General features: G+C 39.7%; 1 protein-coding gene across 4 annotated transcripts in view; it reads right to left on the reverse strand.

Moving 5' to 3' along the window:
• Positions 1–216: 216 nt before the first annotated feature.
• The window catches only part of gabrg2 (gamma-aminobutyric acid type A receptor subunit gamma2), a 47,205-nt gene continuing 26,240 nt past the window's right edge, over positions 217–21,181 (reverse strand). The window contains exons 7-10 of one of the 4 annotated variants that reach the window (XM_029447825.1): positions 10,409–10,561; positions 8,031–8,236; positions 6,511–6,534; positions 217–4,097 (exon numbers count right to left, since the gene is read on the reverse strand). In XM_029447825.1, coding sequence (XP_029303685.1) covers positions 3,819–4,097; positions 6,511–6,534; positions 8,031–8,236; positions 10,409–10,561 — 662 coding nt within the window. In that variant the 3' untranslated portion in view covers positions 217–3,818. Of the gene's footprint in view, positions 4,101–6,510; positions 6,535–8,030; positions 8,237–10,408; positions 10,562–21,181 lie in introns of all 4 variants that reach the window. The other 3 variants (XM_029447824.1, XM_029447828.1, XM_029447826.1) reach the window with 3 other exon arrangements.

Here is a 21,181-nt window from a genome sequence, read left to right on the forward strand (position 1 = left end):
AGAACTGCGTGCAAACTATTCAAAACGATCTGCTTACACATTGATGCATCAGTCATAATGTCATATAATAATATATCACTGATACTTTAAGTACATGTGTCTGATAATTCTTCTGTACTTTTACACAAGCAGGTCTTGTCACATATCCGTATCAGTATAGAATGACATATTACTGCCACAACAACAGCACAAATAATACATAATAATGAACCTATGCACACTGATAAATGCAACCATTTTATTGTAAAATTCCACAGCTATGTGCAATTCCCTTATGAAAAGGATTTTTTCCAGTACATGTATAGTATATTATGCAGACCCTAACAGAATTGATCAGTGCCCCTTTTATACAATACTCAAATATACATAGATGGCAAACAACAAACATAATGTATGTATGAGGATCATATGAAATTTATTTTGTTCTTGGATACCTTTGAGCTCTGTAATTCCAGTGCATATTATTTTGTTTTCTGTAGTTTGACAAAATACATAACAATAGAAAATATCTACATGTGCTGTTCACATATATGTCTCATTTGTGGGTCCCAACATAAATAAAATCACTTTGTCCAAAAGAAAAAAAAGTACAGTGTAATAAAAGTCCATGTCAATGCAGGCAAAAGACTGAGACCAGATGAAACGATGTTTTGAATTTGTCCCAATTGTGAAAACATATCCAACATGTACACTACTGAACATATACAGTATCTCCCATACACCTTTATATCTATGCATTTACAGTAGAGTGCACACAAAATATAAGAAACAAATGATAAACAAGCTTTTACCATCATGAAAAAAAGAAACGATATACCTTTAAAGTATGTTTGTTTTTTTTGCACCACTGTTCAAACACAGACATGCTCGGTTACTTACAAACCCAGCGTACTGATGACGTCAGATTCAGTCTGAATCAGAAATGTCTTCCTGTTCACTCTGATACAGTCATTTGTTTGTATTGGTCTGGTCTACATTCGAACAATTGTACTCATGCTTTTGGTTCTGTATCATTTACAAAAAGAAAAAAGAAAAAAAACATAGAAATAACAATATCTGAGGGAATCAGTGTGTCTAACTTTCACTGTATAGCATTTCCTTCAAGAAAACACTCACTTTTCGCATATGTTTTTTCTTCAAGGCAGCAAAAGTATCACAAATGATATTGTAATTTGATATTCTCTATTGCATGTGTGTCAGTTTGGCACTTGATAAGATGTAATCACTCTTTTACACTTCTTTAAACTACAGAACACAGATGATGACCAGTCTACGTTGCTATTGACACACTTACATCCCTAAAAAGAAATGTGAGAGATAGAGTATGTGCACACTGAAAGACAGACTACTAAGTGGCAGCTTCGGAACACAACAGGACCACCATTAAATACAAAAGGGAAATAACTGCAGGAAATATGAGATAATCTTGTAATAAATGCATAATGGTAGTATCATCACTGATGCTTTATCAAAGATGGCAAATATCATGACCAATGAAATCCCTTGTGGAGGTGGAAATAATCAATAGTCACTTAGACAAGCAAATGTTCTTCTTCTGGTGGCTTGGGAACTGTTTTTTGTGTTTTTTTCCCCCCTGAAATTATTCAAGTCTACTACTCAGAAGCTGCAAAACAAGTAATGTTGCAACTCACTAATTCAACAGAGATAACAGTTTGACAGGCCTTTGTGAGAGTAGTGTACATCGATCACAACATAGAAAACACAAGATAAATAAGCTCAAGCTCCATTGACACATCAAACAAAAATGCATCTTTGATATAAATGACAGCATTCTGTGTTTCTTTTCAGGGGCTATTTTAAAACATAAAATACTGCTATTTTTTTTTTCTCTCAATAAAATAAATAAATAAATACCATAAAATGGATAAATAAATAAATACCCCATTACCCCCAAGTATCCTACATGGTCAGTTCAGCATGATACAATAAGTCTAATATACTGTATGAGGATATACCATAACAATGCTGAAATTACAAAATATATTCCCTTTTACAAAATCCCAAGGGCTTGATGAGTGTTTTTCTTCCGTTCATAATTTATGTACATAAACAATGTGATTTACACCCATTCCTCGTGAGTTTACAAATCATACTGAAGCACTGTCTCCATTTGTTGCATACTGGTGTCTATCAAAATTGTAATCTGCAAGGGGTCGTAATTAATGTGTGTTACATGTTATCATACACGACATTTACAATTCAGATGCTTTCGCTGTGTTCTCCGCTCCCTTCACACAACATTACGGCATTCAAAGCTAGTTTAAATGGAAAAAAGTCAAAGCAAATAATAAAAAAAACTAATGAAATTCTGCCCGGCCAGTGAATCAATTTCCTCACTATGTAATCATTTACATTCGCAATGTGTTTCTTCATAAAGAGACGGGATGTGAGACGCTCGATAATAAGGCTTACACATCTCTTCTCGACACAAGCAGATGCTTTTTATTTTTATTTTATACTTAAGTTTATTTCATATCAATTCATATTTTTTTCAGGGTTCTTTTTTGTTGCTCAACATTAACAGAATGAAACACAGAATGAACCCTATCCCATTTCAGGGATTTTCAAAAATACCCAACAGCCGTCTGTATTGACATTCGCATTAAAGTGTAGATTAGTTTCTCCATTTGAAACTCACCCGCTGGTTATGCAGCTGCAGTTATCACTCTCTAATGTAAAGGGCAAAACGTGCTTCTTTTTTTTATATAAGAAAGGCTAACTTGTTTTAGTACAGTTTCTCTTGTAAAAGCTTGCATAACCAAAATGCAACAGCAGTGTGTCGTTATGTAAATGCAAGCTTTTAACAGCAAATAGGGGCGAGAGGATGAGAGGTCAGTGTTGCCTGTACTGTTAGCTAATAGCTGCGAGGAAAATGATTAGTTGAGAAGTTGTCTGGCCTAAAACTCTGGGCTGATCATCCCACCTGTATGCAAAGATGATTCCTCAACTTAAAAGGATAAACCGGGCACATTTTTATCATTTAATTTTCCAATTTTCCTAGAAAATAGTATAATTAAATCTTGAATGATAATAAACAGTGCTCTTTTTTTTTTTTATATTTCCATAGCCAACAATAGAAGACCATAAAAGATGTTGATTTTTGGCCTGAAAGGTGCATGCAATAAATGTAAACCACTATGTAATAGTAAAATATATACAGTGTCTGTACAGTTGAGCATTGTTCATAAACAGCATCATCTCTCTCTGACCACACCTGAAAAAAATTCAATGTTTAATTGTGCCAACACTAAAGCTAAAAAAAATAATAATAATTGAACATCACTTTTTAAAACAGCTCTATTAAAGTGCTTTAGTTTTACTATGTTAAGTGAAATGAAATGATAAGACATAATTAATGTCATTTAGATTTTCTGGTAGGTGTTTGCTGTGATTTCAACGGCTATTTATTTAAATTGCTTTCTATGGAAGGAATGTATTTTTCAAAAAAAATGAAGCAATTGAGAAGAAATGAAGAGGAAACATCTAATACAAATCATAAAAACTAAACGTAGGTTCTTCTTAATTGCTCACACAATCAATGTTTTCACAACTCACAACATCTACTAACCTCCTCATACCAGTTAAAATGGAATGCTACAACATTTGCAATGTCTGTCAAAGTTATCAAATAAAATGACAAAAAAAAAAGAGATTAAAACTAAGGAATTAAAGGAAATGCTTTAAATCAAATCGGTGGGTTTTTCAGTGGGTCCCCTCCTTCAAAATGTCCCTTGCTGGCACAGAGCATATGTAGAAATGTAATGAGCTGTGTGATTAGGCTGGATACACATCCAGGCCTAGAGATAGAGATATGACACCCAGTAGACCAGGTTGAAGAGACCAAATGCAGTGGGGAAGAAGATGCGTGCATACGAGTCTATCTTGGCGATGCGGATGTGCAACCTGCCGTGCCGCCAGGCTCCGGAGCGGCAGTCTTCGAAACAGCAGAAGAAGCTGGTGCAGTCCTTCCCGTCCAGACACTCGTAACCGTACTCTTCGTCTCGCTCCTGCATGTGCGTGGCGTTGTTCATCTGAATGGCTGTGGCCGAGCGTGGACGAATGTCCACCGTGGGTGTCTGCTTTTAACAGGACAAAACGACACAGTTAGCTATCAGAGCCCCAGAGTGCCGCAGTAAAGACCTCACTGACCTGACAGGGGACCTCATTTGAGCTGCCATTTTTTTTGTCACCCGCTTGGATTTCTTTCATTAGTCAGCATTGTTTAATGTAAAGAAAATTACAAAATTGCCAACTGTGGTTGCAATTAGTGAGGCTTATAGTGACAAAGGGTTAGTTCCCGAGGAAGCCATGATGCCAATTACACCTTTGGGCTGGGGAATATTTGGCGGCTGAGGCAGTTATAATATTTTTAGTACAGTAGTCCATATTACTTTATTTAGCAGATATATAAAGCTAGTGCTGGGAAATGCCCCTCCAATATTTAATATGATTATGCTCATTTAAACATACAGTTAAAACACTGTAGCAAACACATATATTAAATGTCCAGTGACTCAACAAAATGTTATCATTTGGACCTGCCTGGATCATACAGTCGAAATCTGAAATGTATTAATAATATATATATTGCAACTGGCTTGTGATGCATCATAAAGCTAAGCTTAGGGAGGAGCATGTGTTGGCACATGTGCAGCAGACGGCTCAATATTTCTCCAGCCTACTCTTTGTGTCACTAAATGGGAGAAAATAATTAAACCTCCTTCTCAAACTGTGCTCACCACTGGAGGGCAGATGCCTTTTATTTGTGAAGATTCCTAAAATAAGACATCAGTGAGTCTGTGGCCATTCTAAAGCGAGACAATTAGTATTCAAACAGACTGTTTTCATCATCTTTTATCTTGAGATGCCACCTTAGCACAAATTGGAATTCTGGTTGTTTGGCAGATTAAATACACCCCCCCCCCTCTCCCCCTCCCTTGGCAGAGGTTCCTTGACCTTGCTGATAAACTAGGGTGTCAAGCTCATCATTTAAAAAGACATAGCGAGTCCAGCAAACTCCAAAGTTCAACTTCTAAAAGGATTGCACATCACTTTCCTTTAAGTTTAAGTTGTTCTCTTTATGCTTATTCTTCATAAAATAGGAACAATAATCTCTAAATGACTGTTCTGGCACTCCAAATACGTTTTACAGCATGTGTGTATGTACGCTCTGCGTCAATCAGTTCTTTTTTTAATTGCAAAATTACACAACATGGATGTTTTTGGCCCCATTTATATATATATATATATATATATATATATATAAAAAGAGGTAATTGCAGTTTTAGTTTGAATATAACCTTATCTGCTGTAAGCATGCATCCTCAAACAAGCTTAAAACACTTAAAACTTGATTGCGCTTCTCATCTTGCCCAGCACTAGTGAATAAATCTGCGGCCCCTTTGAAAACGATACATAACCACCAACAAAACAACATACGGGTCAGTTTCAGCATTTGTGTCCTTATTAACGGACAGTATGTTGAGGTGATGAGGTGATTAGCAAAACAGGTTATGACTCAGTTCTCAAAGGGGATTGGTTGCACTGGAGGAAGTGCAGTGGAAGCTCAAGCAGAAGGAGCATTAACAGCATCCTCCCGCATGGCCTGGTCAAGCTGTGCTGTGCTGTGCTGCACCACAGAAACATCACAGTGGCATTGGCAACTTTAACTGGCTGAAAGAAGACAACCTCTCAGAGGAGACAAAAGGCGGACACATTTGGGATCATTGCTGGAGGATACCATGGTTATCTAGTTTAAAACTGAATATTTGATGGTAGTGTTAAAATAAAGGTACATTTTTCAGCCTCATAGTAAAATAGCGATGTGGATCACTATGTGGAAAAGCAGATTATCTCGTCTTGATTTGTGTGTTAGGTTAAATTTAGATCTCTGTTAGCGCCCACCCACCCTCGAAGCTTTTGGGTGTGTACAGATTAGCATGTGTTAATCTTCTAAATGGACCTCCAACTCTAATTTGACTTTACACAGTGCAGGGGTTGTCTTTTTCAGTCTGTTAAGGCTCTGCTGACTCTGTAGGAAGCGTCAGGTTGAGAAGCCCAACAAACACACACACAAGTATAGATTTACTGGCAGGAGAAGGGAAAGGACAGGAAGGTATTGCAGCGGCTGCTAGTTCACTGTGGTAACAACAACAAAGAGTGAAACAGGACAGAGGGAGCCAGAATGAGTCCATGCTGGGCACGGACTATTACATTCCTCTGGACACGGGATGCTTATTTAAATGTTTAAAACCTGCATAAGTACGTCTGGCTGGCTGTCTCTGCACTGTGCACTGCAGAGCGCCCCTTTGAATGTTATCTCTGATACCTATTTAGTAACTGATGAGGAGTACAGTAAGAATGCAGGTAGATAAAGAGGGGATAGAGAGAGGCGTATCTGCTCTACAACAGACAGAAAAGCAGTGAGGTGCTGGGGGCTCAAAGAGCCAAAATGCAGCAGACACATGCAGTCAGACACAAGCAATATACCTTTGAGGAAAAGAGCCGGAGGAGCTTTTGTCCAGACAGGAAACAAAGAATATGTGGAATTGAAAGAGAGTAATACAGAAACAAAGAATACATGTAAACAGAGAACAAGAAAAAACAAATACACACAAGATAATGTGTGAAATTTACATTCACTCTATTGTCTAAGAGAAGATATCATATACTGTAGAGAGACATACATGTAACGAACAGACACAGGGGGAGATGCACGGTGGGATACAAGTATCTCACATGATTCTTACGCCAGCATTACCTTAGGAACAATATTACAGATGCACAACTTGGAGAGATTAGGTAAACACTGAGTTGAAATAGTCCTTGTGAGTGTGACATCATTACGTTTTCCCAACACAATTAGGAAGAATTCGTCTCACACAGCACTTCATCAAGCATCGTTGTCGGTTCCAGTGTGTGACATTTAACAAACGTTGTGGTAACGTATGTCGGTAATCTAAAGGGAGGACATCTGATAATCGGGAATGACTCACATGAAAGAGATCACATGGAACCAAAACAGCGTAAAAGTAATAAGAGAAACTTTTATATTTAAGTTTCCTCGATTTTCTATTCTTGCCATGCTGTTAACACTTCTTAAACATCAAAATAATTCCAGTCAAAGACCTCCTGTTTCTTGCATACTTCCTCCTTCCCACATTTTAACAAGTGAGATCTAGAAAAGCCTCTCTGAGATGGCACACTGGCATTACACCTTCCACTTCATTAGTCATTCATTCGTCCACAGGACAGTTAGACCGTGTGCAAAGTTATAGAGGCTGAAACTAAAGTGCCCAACTATCCCCACAGTTCCAGTTCAATACTCATGTTCACCCAAGCACAGCATACTTTTTTAAGATTTAAGATTTAATATCTTTCAAGTCGCCGAAAAAGCCATAACTTCAAAGGTGAATTCCAGTCACTGACAAGCCTTTAAAGAAGTAATGCAACTTGGTTTAGTTTTAAGAATATAAAAAAAATGAAAAATAAAATTCCACTGAACAGACTTCAAGTAGAATATTTAAGCTAATTGTCAAACAAATCTACATTTCCAGATGATTAAGGAGAAGTGCAAGGTTTACACGTCATCATACAGTGAGAAGTCATGGAGCTAGCTGCCATTATCTCTTAAGGGATTAACAGGCTCACATGACTACAACTCTCCAGTCATGTGACATGGTTCTAAATTACAACTGTGACAGATATGTGGCGGATTAGGAAAAGGTTGGAGCTGCATGCGCCGCTCATTGAGTCATTTGTGTGCTGGCCCCTGGGAAGATGCTCCCTTAGGAAAACAGGGTTTTTTCTGAGGCTTAATCCTTGAAATGGAATACAGTGGGGGAGGGACAGAATTGGACATTTCACCTACATAAAGAATACTGTAATTACTGTGATATCACACACATATTTAACATGAAGAAAGAGTTCACACATCTAATAACGTTGTTTTGTAGCTACATTGTTAAATTGAGAAACACCACTTCAGTTGGTTTTAGAGAGACACTCACCGGGTTTTTCTTCTTCCTGTCTTTTTTGGCGCTGGGCTTCCTGTTGCTGACAAAGTAGTGCAGCGTGCCGTACTCTATAAGTGCGGCGAAGACGAAAATGAAGCACACTGACACAAACAGGTCCATGGCAGTCACATAGGAAACTTTTGGAAGGGATTTCCTGGCAATAGTACTCAGCGTGGTCATGGTCAGCACGGTGGTGATGCCTGGTAATAAGACCAGAGAGAAAAGAGAACATTAAATCATCTTTAAATAGATTACATCATACTGTACTCTTCATGCACTGCCGCATAGAGCTCAATGCTATGTGTCATATTCACATTCTGCTTTCCTTTTTATGTAAAAAAAACCAAAAATGATGGATATATATATATATAATAGTCATTTCCCAACGTCCAAATGTTACACTTTCTTATATTATCGATATCTGTTAACAGTAGCCTGCACAGCACATTAGTGTTGAAAAAAGGAGACACAAATAGTAGTTATAACATTAATGCAATAATCTTATTGACGTGTTAATTGAACAATATGTGCATGATGTTCATAGCTTTATTAAAACATGTATTTAAGTGCTTAAAGAAGATTTAATAAGGAATGGTTCAATGTGTCACAAATATGATATTCTCCCCAAAAAAGGGAATCTGAAACGAGCTGAAGCCGGAGCTTTAAACTTGTGCATCTGTTTGTTAACACATTTTCTAAATTCATTTGCTCGTACATTTTTCAGCCCAAGAAACCATGTACTCCTAACTGTTTTAGTGTAGGAAGTACATTTTCAATGTAGAAACACATCACTGATCTAATTAAAATAGAACCGAGTTGCATATCTGAAACTGCATACGGTGGACTAGTTGTGATATTACTTCATAAAGGTCATGCTAGAGGTTATAAATCAACCGATTGTGTAACTAACACTGTAGTGCAGGAGCAGTAAGTTGTGTGTCTGATATATAAGTATATCTTTTTATAAATAAAAGAGGATTACTGTCGGCTGTTTAATTGCAAGCTCTTGCTGTTAGACGCCCGTGAGGCCGGAGTGAGCAGCTGTTTTCCACCGTCCCCTTGGTCCACATACTTTACTGGTTTACGGTTTAGCTGCCATTGAACAACACACTGACATACAACATTTCTTTATCCACCATCTGTTAACCCTCTCCCCTTTTACCCACTCTGTTTGTCTCTACTGATGATGTACGTGGAGGCGGGGTGACGGCACATGACTGGGAAATGCGCTCATAAGTACGCTGGTACAACAGACAAACAACAGCAGCATCACAACCCCCAAACACCAACAAACAAACATTAACAAGACCGCCTCTTCCCTTTTAAATAGCTCATACTTGTCACGGGATTTGCCTTGTATATGGACGATGATTTATGTCTAAATTTAACTCGGACTGAAAGACATCAGCGTGCGTCATGATTAACATTGCAGTGTTGTGAGTGAATTGATATATTTCTGGTTGGCTTTGAAGGATTAAGAATGATGTCATCTGCATTAATCCACTTCCTAACCACCTGGCTTCCTGTACCTCCAGGATCATCTTTCAAAGAAAATTAAGACATTTGACTCTTGGTACAATTTTAGCGGGGAATTAATAGTGTTATTGTTTCCACTGCAAATCATGTCTGGAGCAGCATAAGTAGGAGGAAAACAAAACAACCGATTTTTGCGAGAGATTAATGATGGACAAAGTAATGACGATAGTGAGATAGAATGAGGGTTTCTGCCTGCAGGGATTATTCTTCATCCAGTTATGCTCGCTAATGATCGCATCACGTTGACTTGAGGTCAGGATTTAGAGCCTTAAGGGACCAAAAGGAAAGCTGACTGAGGAATGTGTACGTTACTGCATCACGAGTGAACTTCTGAGGATGTCCACTGGACGCCGAAGGCAAGTCCAAAAGCTTACACATTTCCTTGAAATCTTCACTTGTGCCCTTGTTTTTTCATTCCGTGTCACCTACTGCATTCAGTGAAGAGGCCACCTGCATTATTATTGTGCTGAGGCTGCATCTCTGCAACTTCCCTGCTGTAATGCATAATTAATGCCTCATTAGGGCATGCATGAAAACATATGTGCAGGATAGGCTCTTCTAATCAAGATGGACTAGATTCCTAAGCAGCTGCCCTGTCTCAGAGGGGGGAAGAGTAGGATGAAGGAGACGGCAAAAGAAAAGGAGAGGACAGCTGGAAATGTAAACATACAGTCTGTATTCATGTTCCTAACATAGAAAGATGGAACTAACCATTTGGTGCTATGTGTAAAATACAGTTTGACTTTTTCTAATGATTTCTGCTCACTGACTTCAAACATAGGTACAACATATGGTCAAAGTCTTGCAGCGGCAAAGGTTTGCTTTTGTCTTTTTACCTAATGATGTCCTGGCAGGTACGGCATCCTTGTTGATCCAGAATGACACCCAGGAAAGGACAACAATCAGGGTGCATGGGATGTAGGTCTGAATGGTGAAGTAGCCCATTCTCCTGCTCAGGTCAAAGAAAACGGTCAGCACCACATAGTCTCCTGGAGAGAGAAACATAACAGGAGAAAAAACAGAGTAAGGGCATGTGTGACAAAACATAAGGATGCAGTATATCATCGTTATTAAGTGTAGAACAAATTGCAAAGTGATTAGTCTTGATACTAGAAAATAATAATAATCTAACATGTAGTGCACTGAGAAAGTTGAAAAGTATGTTTAACACGTTAACTGACTGCGATGAAAGAAAAACTGTCAACACAAAAACACCAAGCGTGGCTTAAACAAACTGCAAAAGTCACGGGCTGATCAATGCGTAATGTTGTGTAACCAAAATCTTCGCAGCGTGTTTGCCCAAGGCAACTGGAGATCTAAAACGAAACAGAGTGTTTCAGAGAGCTAGAGCCGGACTTGCTTGGATACACACACAAACACAAACCCTCGTCTCCTGCCAGTAGTTAGCTCGACCATGAACACTAGCATCCAGCTGATGATGAGCCATCCCTGGGCTGGCTGGCTGTCTGACCCCAGCAGATGTTCCGTGTTAAGAGGTTGAAGTTAGCTGAGCCCAGATAGACCTGACCCTGACAATATGGATCATTCGGCTTGCCTGTTTAAAGAAATGAATGCTAATCACGAATGCACACGAGCGTGCAGCCTCTTGCAACACACACACACACACGGACAAAATGTGCTTCTAACACCCTTTGCAAGGAGGATGAATTGATCCAGGACCAAAACAGAAACATAGTGGCATGTCGGACAACAAACTCATCACACACAAATTCCAGTAGCATTCCTGCCAGCTTGACAATGCAGCGACGTTCGCCAATAGTTCCTGTCCTCTTGGGCTGTCTACCTATGTACCTGCCTGTCTGTTTCCCTGGCTTTAATGGCAGCTCACTGCTGGCCTCCAGCTCAGTCAGTTGTCTGTTAATTGATTAACATCAGACTGTTAACGGTGTCGGAAACCTCCCCTGGCCTCTCGCTGTGGCTTGTAACCTGCGGGCCACAAACCGACTCTCTCTCAGCCATGTATCTACACAGTGTGTGTGTGCGTGCTGTGAGTGTGTATGTGTGTGTGTGTGTGTGTGTGTGTTTAAGCACCCACAGCACAAGGAGTAGTCTCTGCAGCTGTGGACTGAACAGCTGGCTAATAATTTTCCTCATGCCACAACACATACTGCAGTTTACTGAAAAACAGCCAACATCTGTGTATTTGTATGTTAATGAGAGACAGAGAGGGAACGAGATGAGACTGTCAGTGTTTATTATGTCTGCGAACATGTTCACTCTGTGTGTGTGTGTGTGTGTGTGTGTGTGTTCTCGTAGTGTCTGGACAGGGACCAAGTCTTTGCGATTCATCCCACCATGCATCATTAAATAAACCAAGTGCAATAACCTCAGCAGCACAACCATAACTGTTCATATCACCGTGTGTTTTCTGCTGATGCAGGCAGGTGCACGGAATATTACAGTGCGCCGCCTCGGTTTGTAGGAGTACGGGAGACACATGAAGGCTGCTCTCAGGGGTCCCACAGCCCACTATTTTGTTTTTATTAACATTACATTAGCAGGGGCCCGAAACCGAAACCCCTGACAGCTGAGAAACTGCCGGTTAATACACTTATTCCGGCTCGGTCAGCAGCACATTGCTTTCTTCACATTTCCTCGGACTCTTAATGATAATGGGATTTCCACCACAGGGGTGAGGTCGGCCGGTGGAAGACCCTCCTGCCGTACGTCTCGCCCAGTCTGTTCGCCAGTTTCATTATAGGCCACAGCACTTGCCAGGAAGACACGTTGAGGAGGTGTTATCGACCTATGGACCCCCCTTCTGGCAGGCTGATGTATCTGTTTCAGCCCTGCCATTAGGACTCTGTAGTAATGTATCAGTTTGTTAATGACTTCCTGATTCCACCCAAAACAAAATGGTTTAAGTGTCCAGCCAGGATTGTTACAACACTACCGTATGGGGAGCAAACAGATTAGTGATGCAGATAAACAGTCCCAACACAATTAGTGGACGGTGTGAACATGTTACATTGCACACTTTTGTTTTGCATGTTTCATTTTACTTGATTACCTGCTTGAGTGAATTTTAAAGTGTTGAATTCTGATTCTGACATCTTTTAAATTATAATGATGGCATTTGTTTTTGTTTAAAATAATAATAAAACAAGAGTATACAATCCTAGTGAAAACTGGTACAGTCTGTGTGTGTGTGTGTGTGTGTGTGTGTGTGTGTGGGGGGGGGGTGTAGTGATGCATTGCCACCACTAAGAGTAGCCAATGTCAGATATTATACACATAGAGGCTTTGCATATTAATATTACCCCAATGAAAGCAGAAACCTCCATTTTGGACACGTATCCACTTTATCCAAGATTATTTCCCTTCGTCTAAATCCTTTTTTCTTTTATTAAATACCTGATTTTTACTGCTTCAAATCCAACTTATTCCTCTTTTTACATTTACACATTATATTCAAGTTGCACTTTAATGTGCTGCATAGGCAAGGTAGAAGGTCCTTCCCATGTTGTGTACGCATGCATGCCTGTGTGTGCGTGGTATGAAACGTCCCTGTGTATTTCTCATAGGACTGCAGCTGGGATATCAAAGCATCCAAGCCTTCATGCCTGCTTTCCTACTAATGGGAGCCCTCAAACTAACCTTAGCTACAACTCCCCATCTGTCAACGCCAGCAGATGAGGGCGTGTTCACAAGAGTGTTCACACTCTATCTTCACAGGGTCTATCGAAAGCTCATTTCTTTTTAAAGGCTGTTATCGCTGAGCTCAAATGTATCTTCTGTGTGAATCAACAACGAATATGAAGAAGCCGCCATATGTGACATGTTATGATCTCACAACCTTTCGCATGTATCCAACAACGCTCGCATCTCCTGTGATCCTCCAGGCAGCTTCAGTCATAACTCCTTCATAATCATCGACTCATCTTCATGTGCTCATATCCAGTGCAGATCTCGCTCAAGGCCACCCATTCAGTTTCTTTTCCTCTGCTTATTTTTCGTTATCATAATTCCTAAAAGTTAGAATTTCTCCAATCCTATCATTTTATTGCTATAATAACATCTTTATCAATTCAATACGAGTCTTTTGTAATCATAATCCATGAATGAAAAATGCTGATGACAGCTGTGTGAAAAATCAACTATGCAGACAACAGCTCAAAACTAGTGTTTGCATTAAGTTATGGTTTGAAGTATTTTTATTAGGATCACACATTTCCTCGGCAAAAGCGATTTACTACAAGCTGATGTAATCTACAAAAAGCAATACAAACTTGTTGGGGATGATCATTCATCAAAAAACAGTGATGCTTTGTTGTTAAAAGCCGCAGAGACAACACACTCAACATAATTAGACACACACACACGATCACACATACACACACACACACACACACACACACACAGCAGAGCCAGTATGAGCCTTCTACTGTGGTGGAAGTACACAAAAGAAATGATGTTTTATTATTATTAGAATACCGAAATATCCTGTATTTGACGGGAGAGTATTGAACCTGCGAGAAAGAGTGTTGATCCAAATGTGGCCGTACATTGTTGCAGAACAGCCACAGGGTAGTTTATGTCAATGAAATAAGATAATTCCGGATTGCTGACCAGAAAAAAAGAAGAAAAAAAAAAGAAAACTGTCACATGAGAATATCATTCTGCTGGCAGCAAGGCTGTAAATTGGTCTGGATATGGATGGGTAGAAGAGACCTGAGGCACATGCTGGCCTTCCAATGAAGGGAGACAAACCAGACACATTGCAGAGCGTCTGACAGGCTGTCTTACTGAGCTCCTCTCCTGTCAGGGGTCATCTATATCAGAGGTGACAGCGGATGCTACTGTGCATGTGTGTGTGTGTGTGTGTGTGTGTGAAAGACAGGAGCTTTGCTATTGACCATGTCATGCCATGGTTGGTTTTCAGGGTCAACAATACTTACAGAGGATGTTACCTCTCCCCTTTCTGTGACATGTCTTGGGACTGTATGTCAGTAATTAACTAGTTAGTATGGCATTTTCATTTTGCCTCCACAGGCTGCTGCAGCTATTCCTGCCCGACAGCGGGTGGCAAGATGATGTCACGGCAAAAAAGGCACAACATTGTCATGATGAGTAACTGCGGGAACACAGCAGCATGATTAAACAGCAGACAGGAGTCTGCAGAGTTTGATTGCCTTGTTGTTAACATTGTGTTGAATGTGACAGAGACAGATGATTATCCCTCTCTCGGTTGCACTAATAGCTCTGAAATTATTGAGAGCGAGGCTGTTTATAGGATTTATGAGAGGTAGTAAGAAGCTGCCAAAACTGTTTTCCTTAACATTATTTTAAGAGTTTAGTAGAATGTGGAAAAGTTAGAAAATGTAGTATATCTATGAGAAAAATGATTTTTTTAGATAATGATGATGTCACTGTCTTGCTATCATGGGGGGTATTGCTGTACCTGAATACCCCGCCCAGGGTAGCTGTGTGGATTTTGACCCAAGTCGGGTAAAAATGTTCATCATCTCAATGCCCTTACACATAGACCACGGGACTGTCCCACCCCAGACTTACATCTTATTTCCGGCCAAACATCTTGCTTATTTCTCGTCCTTACTTAAACTGCTTTATTTGTCGATGGAAATGTCAGGACAACTTCATTAGTGAGTTGTTTTCCATCACGTCAACATAATTAAAAGAAACAAGGCCTACATATTCACAAGACACTTCTCTCTCAGTCTGTGTTCCAGCTTACCTCATCTAAAAATGGCTTCATTATTTCTTATTCACGCACCGAGGAGAGATTCACACCCGTTACATAAGCTCCGAGTTCTAAGATTCAACTCTCGCTCTTCCTCTTCCTCCCCATGTTTAATATATCACCTCTTTTTATTGTTTTGCTCTTATCTTCTGTTCGAACTATTCAGTGATATTACTCCTCACTGAATAGTCGGCGGCGTCGACGGCTAGACCTATTTGTCAATTGAGCTTTATTTAAAAAGTATAGATGAGCTGCCTGCAATTAAAAATAAATACAGCTAATTTGGGTAAAGTAAAAGCAAGGGGAGGGGAATGTGATGCAATGAGAAAAAGCTTTCCAGAGGCTCTTTTGCAACGGATCTATTCATCTATGATTTGTGTGCGTATGTCTGAGAAATATAATTGACAAGCTAAAAACACAGATGGATGAATAAATGACTTGATACGTTAAGCATCAGCAATCAGAAGGAGATGGATGGACGATATTTGCAATGTTCTCAGTAATATCTTTGCACCTTATGAATATATTTTTCAGTGATATAACACGAGTGATTCGACTACACCCGTTTCACATTTGAGCTTTTATTGTTCTGCTCGACACACCTGGTGCAGGACGCTGACAAGATAAAAAAAGCTCTCGTCTTGCATGTCTTACAGCGTGAACGGCAATTTGTTTGCAATAAATAGAAGAAGCACAGAGCAGTTAACTTCAGTAACAGTCCATCATCAAAGACGCTCTAAAAGTACCTCCCACATGTGCCTTTAAGAATCACAACAACAGAATATAAACTTTTACATTTTACGATGTGATGTTCCAGAACATTCTAATTTTTAAACGATTGCATTACGTTGATTAGATCGAGTCAGATAATTCAAGTTTTGCACAACACATACTAAGAGGAATCGGTTCGCATTTACTTTGCCTCGTTTTATTGTCATTTCTACTTTAATGAATCATAAAAGCTTGTCAGATTAAAAAACAAAGACAAACTCACTATTGCGAGATATGTTCAGGATGATTTTTCAGTCCTAATGGCACACTGTAATGGTCTTTACAATAGCAACAATGCAATTTAAATGTAAATTCGATGGATGAGCTCAGACAAACACCATAAGCCAAGACAATCAGTCCCCACTTCATTGCCAATGGCTTAGTGCTATTACAGATTAGAGTTTTGGATCCCTGGTTTTAAGCTTTGAAATCTAATTAATCATATTCAACACACTAAATGAATTGCCCAAAACTACAGCACTGATTTATGCCTGTGCATACTCAGACTAAGTAGCATTTTCTTTTAAGTACCTCAATAATCACAAAGCTTTGCCAAAACAGCACTCCCAGAAAAAAACACATGTACACTTAAATAAATTGCAGAAAATGCAGTAAAAGCCTTATAAGCAAATGTGCTCATTGTGCTTGAATTCATACGTGATCCCAGCTACCCAGCATGAATATTAACAATGCAGGTTCACGGACAGTAACACATTTCTAAGTCCAAGCTTAGATGACTTGAATTTAATTTCACTGTAGCCTTTGCGGGACTTACTGGAAACAGGCCTCTGATACATTACAGTATCTGCGACACATATTAGCATAACATGCACATATATACTATGCTCTTTAAAAGCTTAGCATACGTATGGATTCTGCAGTTCTAATACCACGGTAACATTCGATTTGTTTTAAATCTGAGTTAAGTGCTTGCCTAGGATGTGAAAGGTGATGCGCTGCATTGTCATTATGATTAATGGGAAACTGCCGTTTCTGTTATTATTGCAATTCTGAGATTGAGCCGCTTATGCCCTGCCATGCATTAACCAACCAGACACAGAATGCTCCTCGGCTACTCTCTCCTTATTTCTTATTGCTAATTACTTTGAAACCTCCGGTTGCAGAATGTTACGCAAGGCCAATAAGCTGAGTGAGAAGAGTATCTAGGATCAAACTTTATAACAATTAATTGTGCAAGGCGTTTAGCCTCTAAACCAGCTCTGAACGTGTCAACAGGGTACAAAGAAGAGACTCCATTTAGGCTGTAGTAATATCTGCTGCAATGTAAGATATATAATAAAAATCCATCTTTCGCACATCTCTCTGCAAAAAAGGAGGCGTCTTGTTTCACTTTACAGTCACAGTTTTAACAGAGATACTGAGCTACACACTGGCTACTACTCTTACTGTTCAGGTACTTCTTACAGTATAAGTTATGCTTATGCTAACACATATTTAAATCATCAATTCATTGTTTTGTCTTCGTGCAATTGTGAAACATGTCTATCACAGTTTCCCAGAGCCGAATGTGACAAATTCACATCGCTTATCCTGTCTGACCAGATACACAAAGTTTAAATATTTGCCCAAAAATCAGAACAACTTCCTCATAGATCAATTATAAAATATCACTATTTATTATCCTGGTCTAAAGTGACATATTGTGATAAAAGTAACTACATAAAGAGAAACACGGCTGTGAAATGTACATACCAATACAGCATCACACATGTAGTAATACTGGAAGTAGTAGTAGTAGTGGAAACATTCATTTCAGAAGTGGAAGTAGTATTAATAGCAGCACTAACGGCACTAAAGTTATTCATAGTACCAGCAGGAGCAGTAGTATTGGTCAAACCATCCAATGGAGCATTTCATCATAAATACAGTATACGTGAACTATCTTCCTTCCTACTTTCGCAGTATTGTCAAAATTTAAAATCAACCCCATCGACCTCTTCCAGTGCTTCACACAGTAATAGTAAGAATGATGTTTCAGAATGACAGCTGAAGTCCAGAAGGACACAAAACCTCCAAAACACGCCATCTCTTAACAGCTTTGACCTGTTTGGGTATTGGCTGAACATCCTCTTCTTATTTTTTATGTTTTTCCTGCATCTCTCGGCCCCATGCCCTCCATCTTTCCCTTCCGGCATCTCGACCGAAAAACAGGAACCAACAACATCCTCACTTATTTATGTCCCTCCTTTCTTTCCCTCCTCTTTTCTCTCACTTGCAAATGAGATGACTTTAATTTTGTAGTCAATGTATTCCAGTGTCCTAGTTTATCGCTCTGAAACTTTAATTGTGCTGTGGAAAGGTTCGGTATCATTGAAGTGGATGAAAGAATTTACATCATGAGGACGGTTCTGCTCACATAGTGGAACAACATAATATAGTGGAGTAGAGCTGTGGGCTGCCTTTGACATTGAATATTATTCCATTTATTGTACTTCACTCTAACACACATATATATAGAACACAGAGCACTGACAATCTTAACATACCACGAAGACAGAAATACAATCCATTTCTCTAAATCTGTGCTCCTCTGCTGTGCACTATACACGCGCTCTTATATGCAGGCGGTGGTTGATGGGGAGGAAAACAAGAGCCTTATTTTCCCAAAGCAATCTCTTCACCTATGGCCTCTCACCACTCTCTGTTTCCAGGTTTTAATTACTAGCTTATTAGACTGTCGACTGTGAAAGGCAGAGAGAACGAGAGAGAGAGAGAGAGAGAGAGAGAGAGAGAGACAGGGGGGAAGTGGGTTGTAAAAAGTAGGACACAGGAATACACGGGCCGCAAAACAAAAATCATCCCTTTTGCGAGAGTGAGCATTGGGAGAAAGGCTTGTATAAAGCAGACACTTGTAAGTGTGAATGCTGTTAGTGTATGGGGCGGGTTACAATGTGTGCGTTGAGGACGGGAGAGGGGATGGGGAGGAGTGTAAATTGGTATTTCACTTCACAAAAGGAGGATTCTGGCTGACTCAGAGCATTTTTCCTCCCACTCCTGCCCATCACAACTATCACCCAGAAGCAAGAGGGAGAAAGCACAGCGAGAGAGAGAGAGAGAGAGAGAGAGAGAGAGAGGGGGGGGGGAGAGTGAAGGGAGGGAGAGATTAGAGAGAGCAGCTATTATAGAAACAGAGTCGCACCGCAGCTAATGGATTGTTTCAGCGCTTCTTAACCTTTTTCCTTCAGCAAAGATGGAGTGATCGTCATCTGATAAAAAAAAAACTGCAACGCATTATTACCGTAATTAAATGACTGTTTTTATATACAATATAAAGCCACGGGTGACCTGTTGTACACCTATTTTGTAGTATTCTCATTTCACTTTCACGTGTCTGATTTAATACTTTCCTAAAATAAAGGGATTTTTAAGAAACACATTAAGACTGGCAGTTAACAACAGAGCCTCGCTGGAATACTTGACATAAAACATGACAGATACAACCATAAAATAATATTTGAACATTTTCCTGCTCCCTATGCGTCTGCATATTTCTCCATCTCATATTGCATCTCCTTTTGTTTTACATTTTGGTGAATTATTCTGAGAACTCATCAAGACAATTTGTGCTTCGCAAACTGGAATGATTTTGCGCAATATGCTTGAGCTTTCGGAGGTGTTTTATTCGATCAGGGATGCAATGTCTCTGGAACAGAAGTCGAAAGAAACTATTGGCATTTTGGTTTTATTGCTTTTTGTCTCCCTCCATCTTCTTTTGATTAAACCAGGCAGGTGGTGACGAGCACCATTGCCTCGGTGGAATCATGTTTCGAGGAATTTGATAACATTCCCTCTTGAATTTGCTTTGGATTTTTCCTATTGAACTCATATGTGGCGTGTCCGTTATCACACCACCGCTGGGGGGATTTCACAAACCTCCTGACACAAACACAATATTGTCGCATGTCTGTCCCACGTCTCTTTTTAAGTGGATTTCCTTAAAGGTACAGATGTATTGTTTGGCAGTGCAATGACAATGTAACACTCAACTAATCACTTCATACTCCTGACACATACCTAAAGTATAATCTGAGGACCCAATGACAATGATTGTTCTTCTATAAGACCCCTCTTTATGATATATGGACCCACATGTGAAGGATTGAGAAGATTGTGTGTATCGAGTGTGTTTGTGTAGCTGAGGATTAAACTATGGTCTAAGTCCCCATTCGCAGTACAGAAGGCCTAAAGATAGAACACTCTACCATGCTATAAGGGGAATCCTTTGGCGTGTCAGAGAGTGACTGTTCTTACATGAGTGTGTTTATATATACCGTGTGCATGGGCGTTCATGTGTTTGTTTGACTGACTGTTTTCCTCTCGCCGGGCCTCTTCCTTTCAACCACAATGCCTCCAGATTCGCCCCATCAAAGAATCATCTGCAAACTGTGGAGCTCGGTAATCGGGAGAGGGCCACTGATGTGTCCCTGGGCTTTCTCCACTCTAACTGAATCACACAGGCGGGCGCACACAGACAACTGGGCTGCACGGCATGGCTTTTGGAAGGTCACTCTAAGAATAGCTTTCAATACATAAAAAGAAGAAGACTTGGATCCAGTGGAGAGCACACACTGAAATGTGCATGCAAGCAAATGGACACATTGGAACATGCATTAATTCATGGGACACAGGCGCAGACCAAAGCACTCTGAATACTGTCAAACACACACACACATAGATATGTACCACTGGCTGATGCACATAGCGTACATTTGTGCTCAGCTAAAAGGAAAGCAAATTAAGCACCTCATGTGCTGCTTAAACCGTCCCATGATTCACTGCTGAGAAAAAAGTGAGGCTAGTAGCAAAACAAGAAAGATAGACCGCAAATGGCATCGATTCTCTTCATGCTCGTAAGGAAAAGCTTCTTGGCTATCTAAACGATGCTTTTCTAAACTCATTTATTCCACTAATATGTTGGGAAGATGGTTAACGGCCTCGGAGAGATCACTGTGATAGTATTTGATGGTTAATGTAAATGCATCACACTGGCTTCATTAATCAGTGGCTTTAGACAAGATGACTAATCACCAGTTTCTTGATAAAACAAATCAGTCGTTCGTCTTTGTTCTCCGCTCACAATGTATCTTCTTTAACC

This window comes from Cottoperca gobio, chromosome 14 (assembly GCF_900634415.1).
Source record: "Cottoperca gobio chromosome 14, fCotGob3.1, whole genome shotgun sequence".
NCBI classification, from domain to species: domain Eukaryota; kingdom Metazoa; phylum Chordata; class Actinopteri; order Perciformes; family Bovichtidae; genus Cottoperca; species Cottoperca gobio.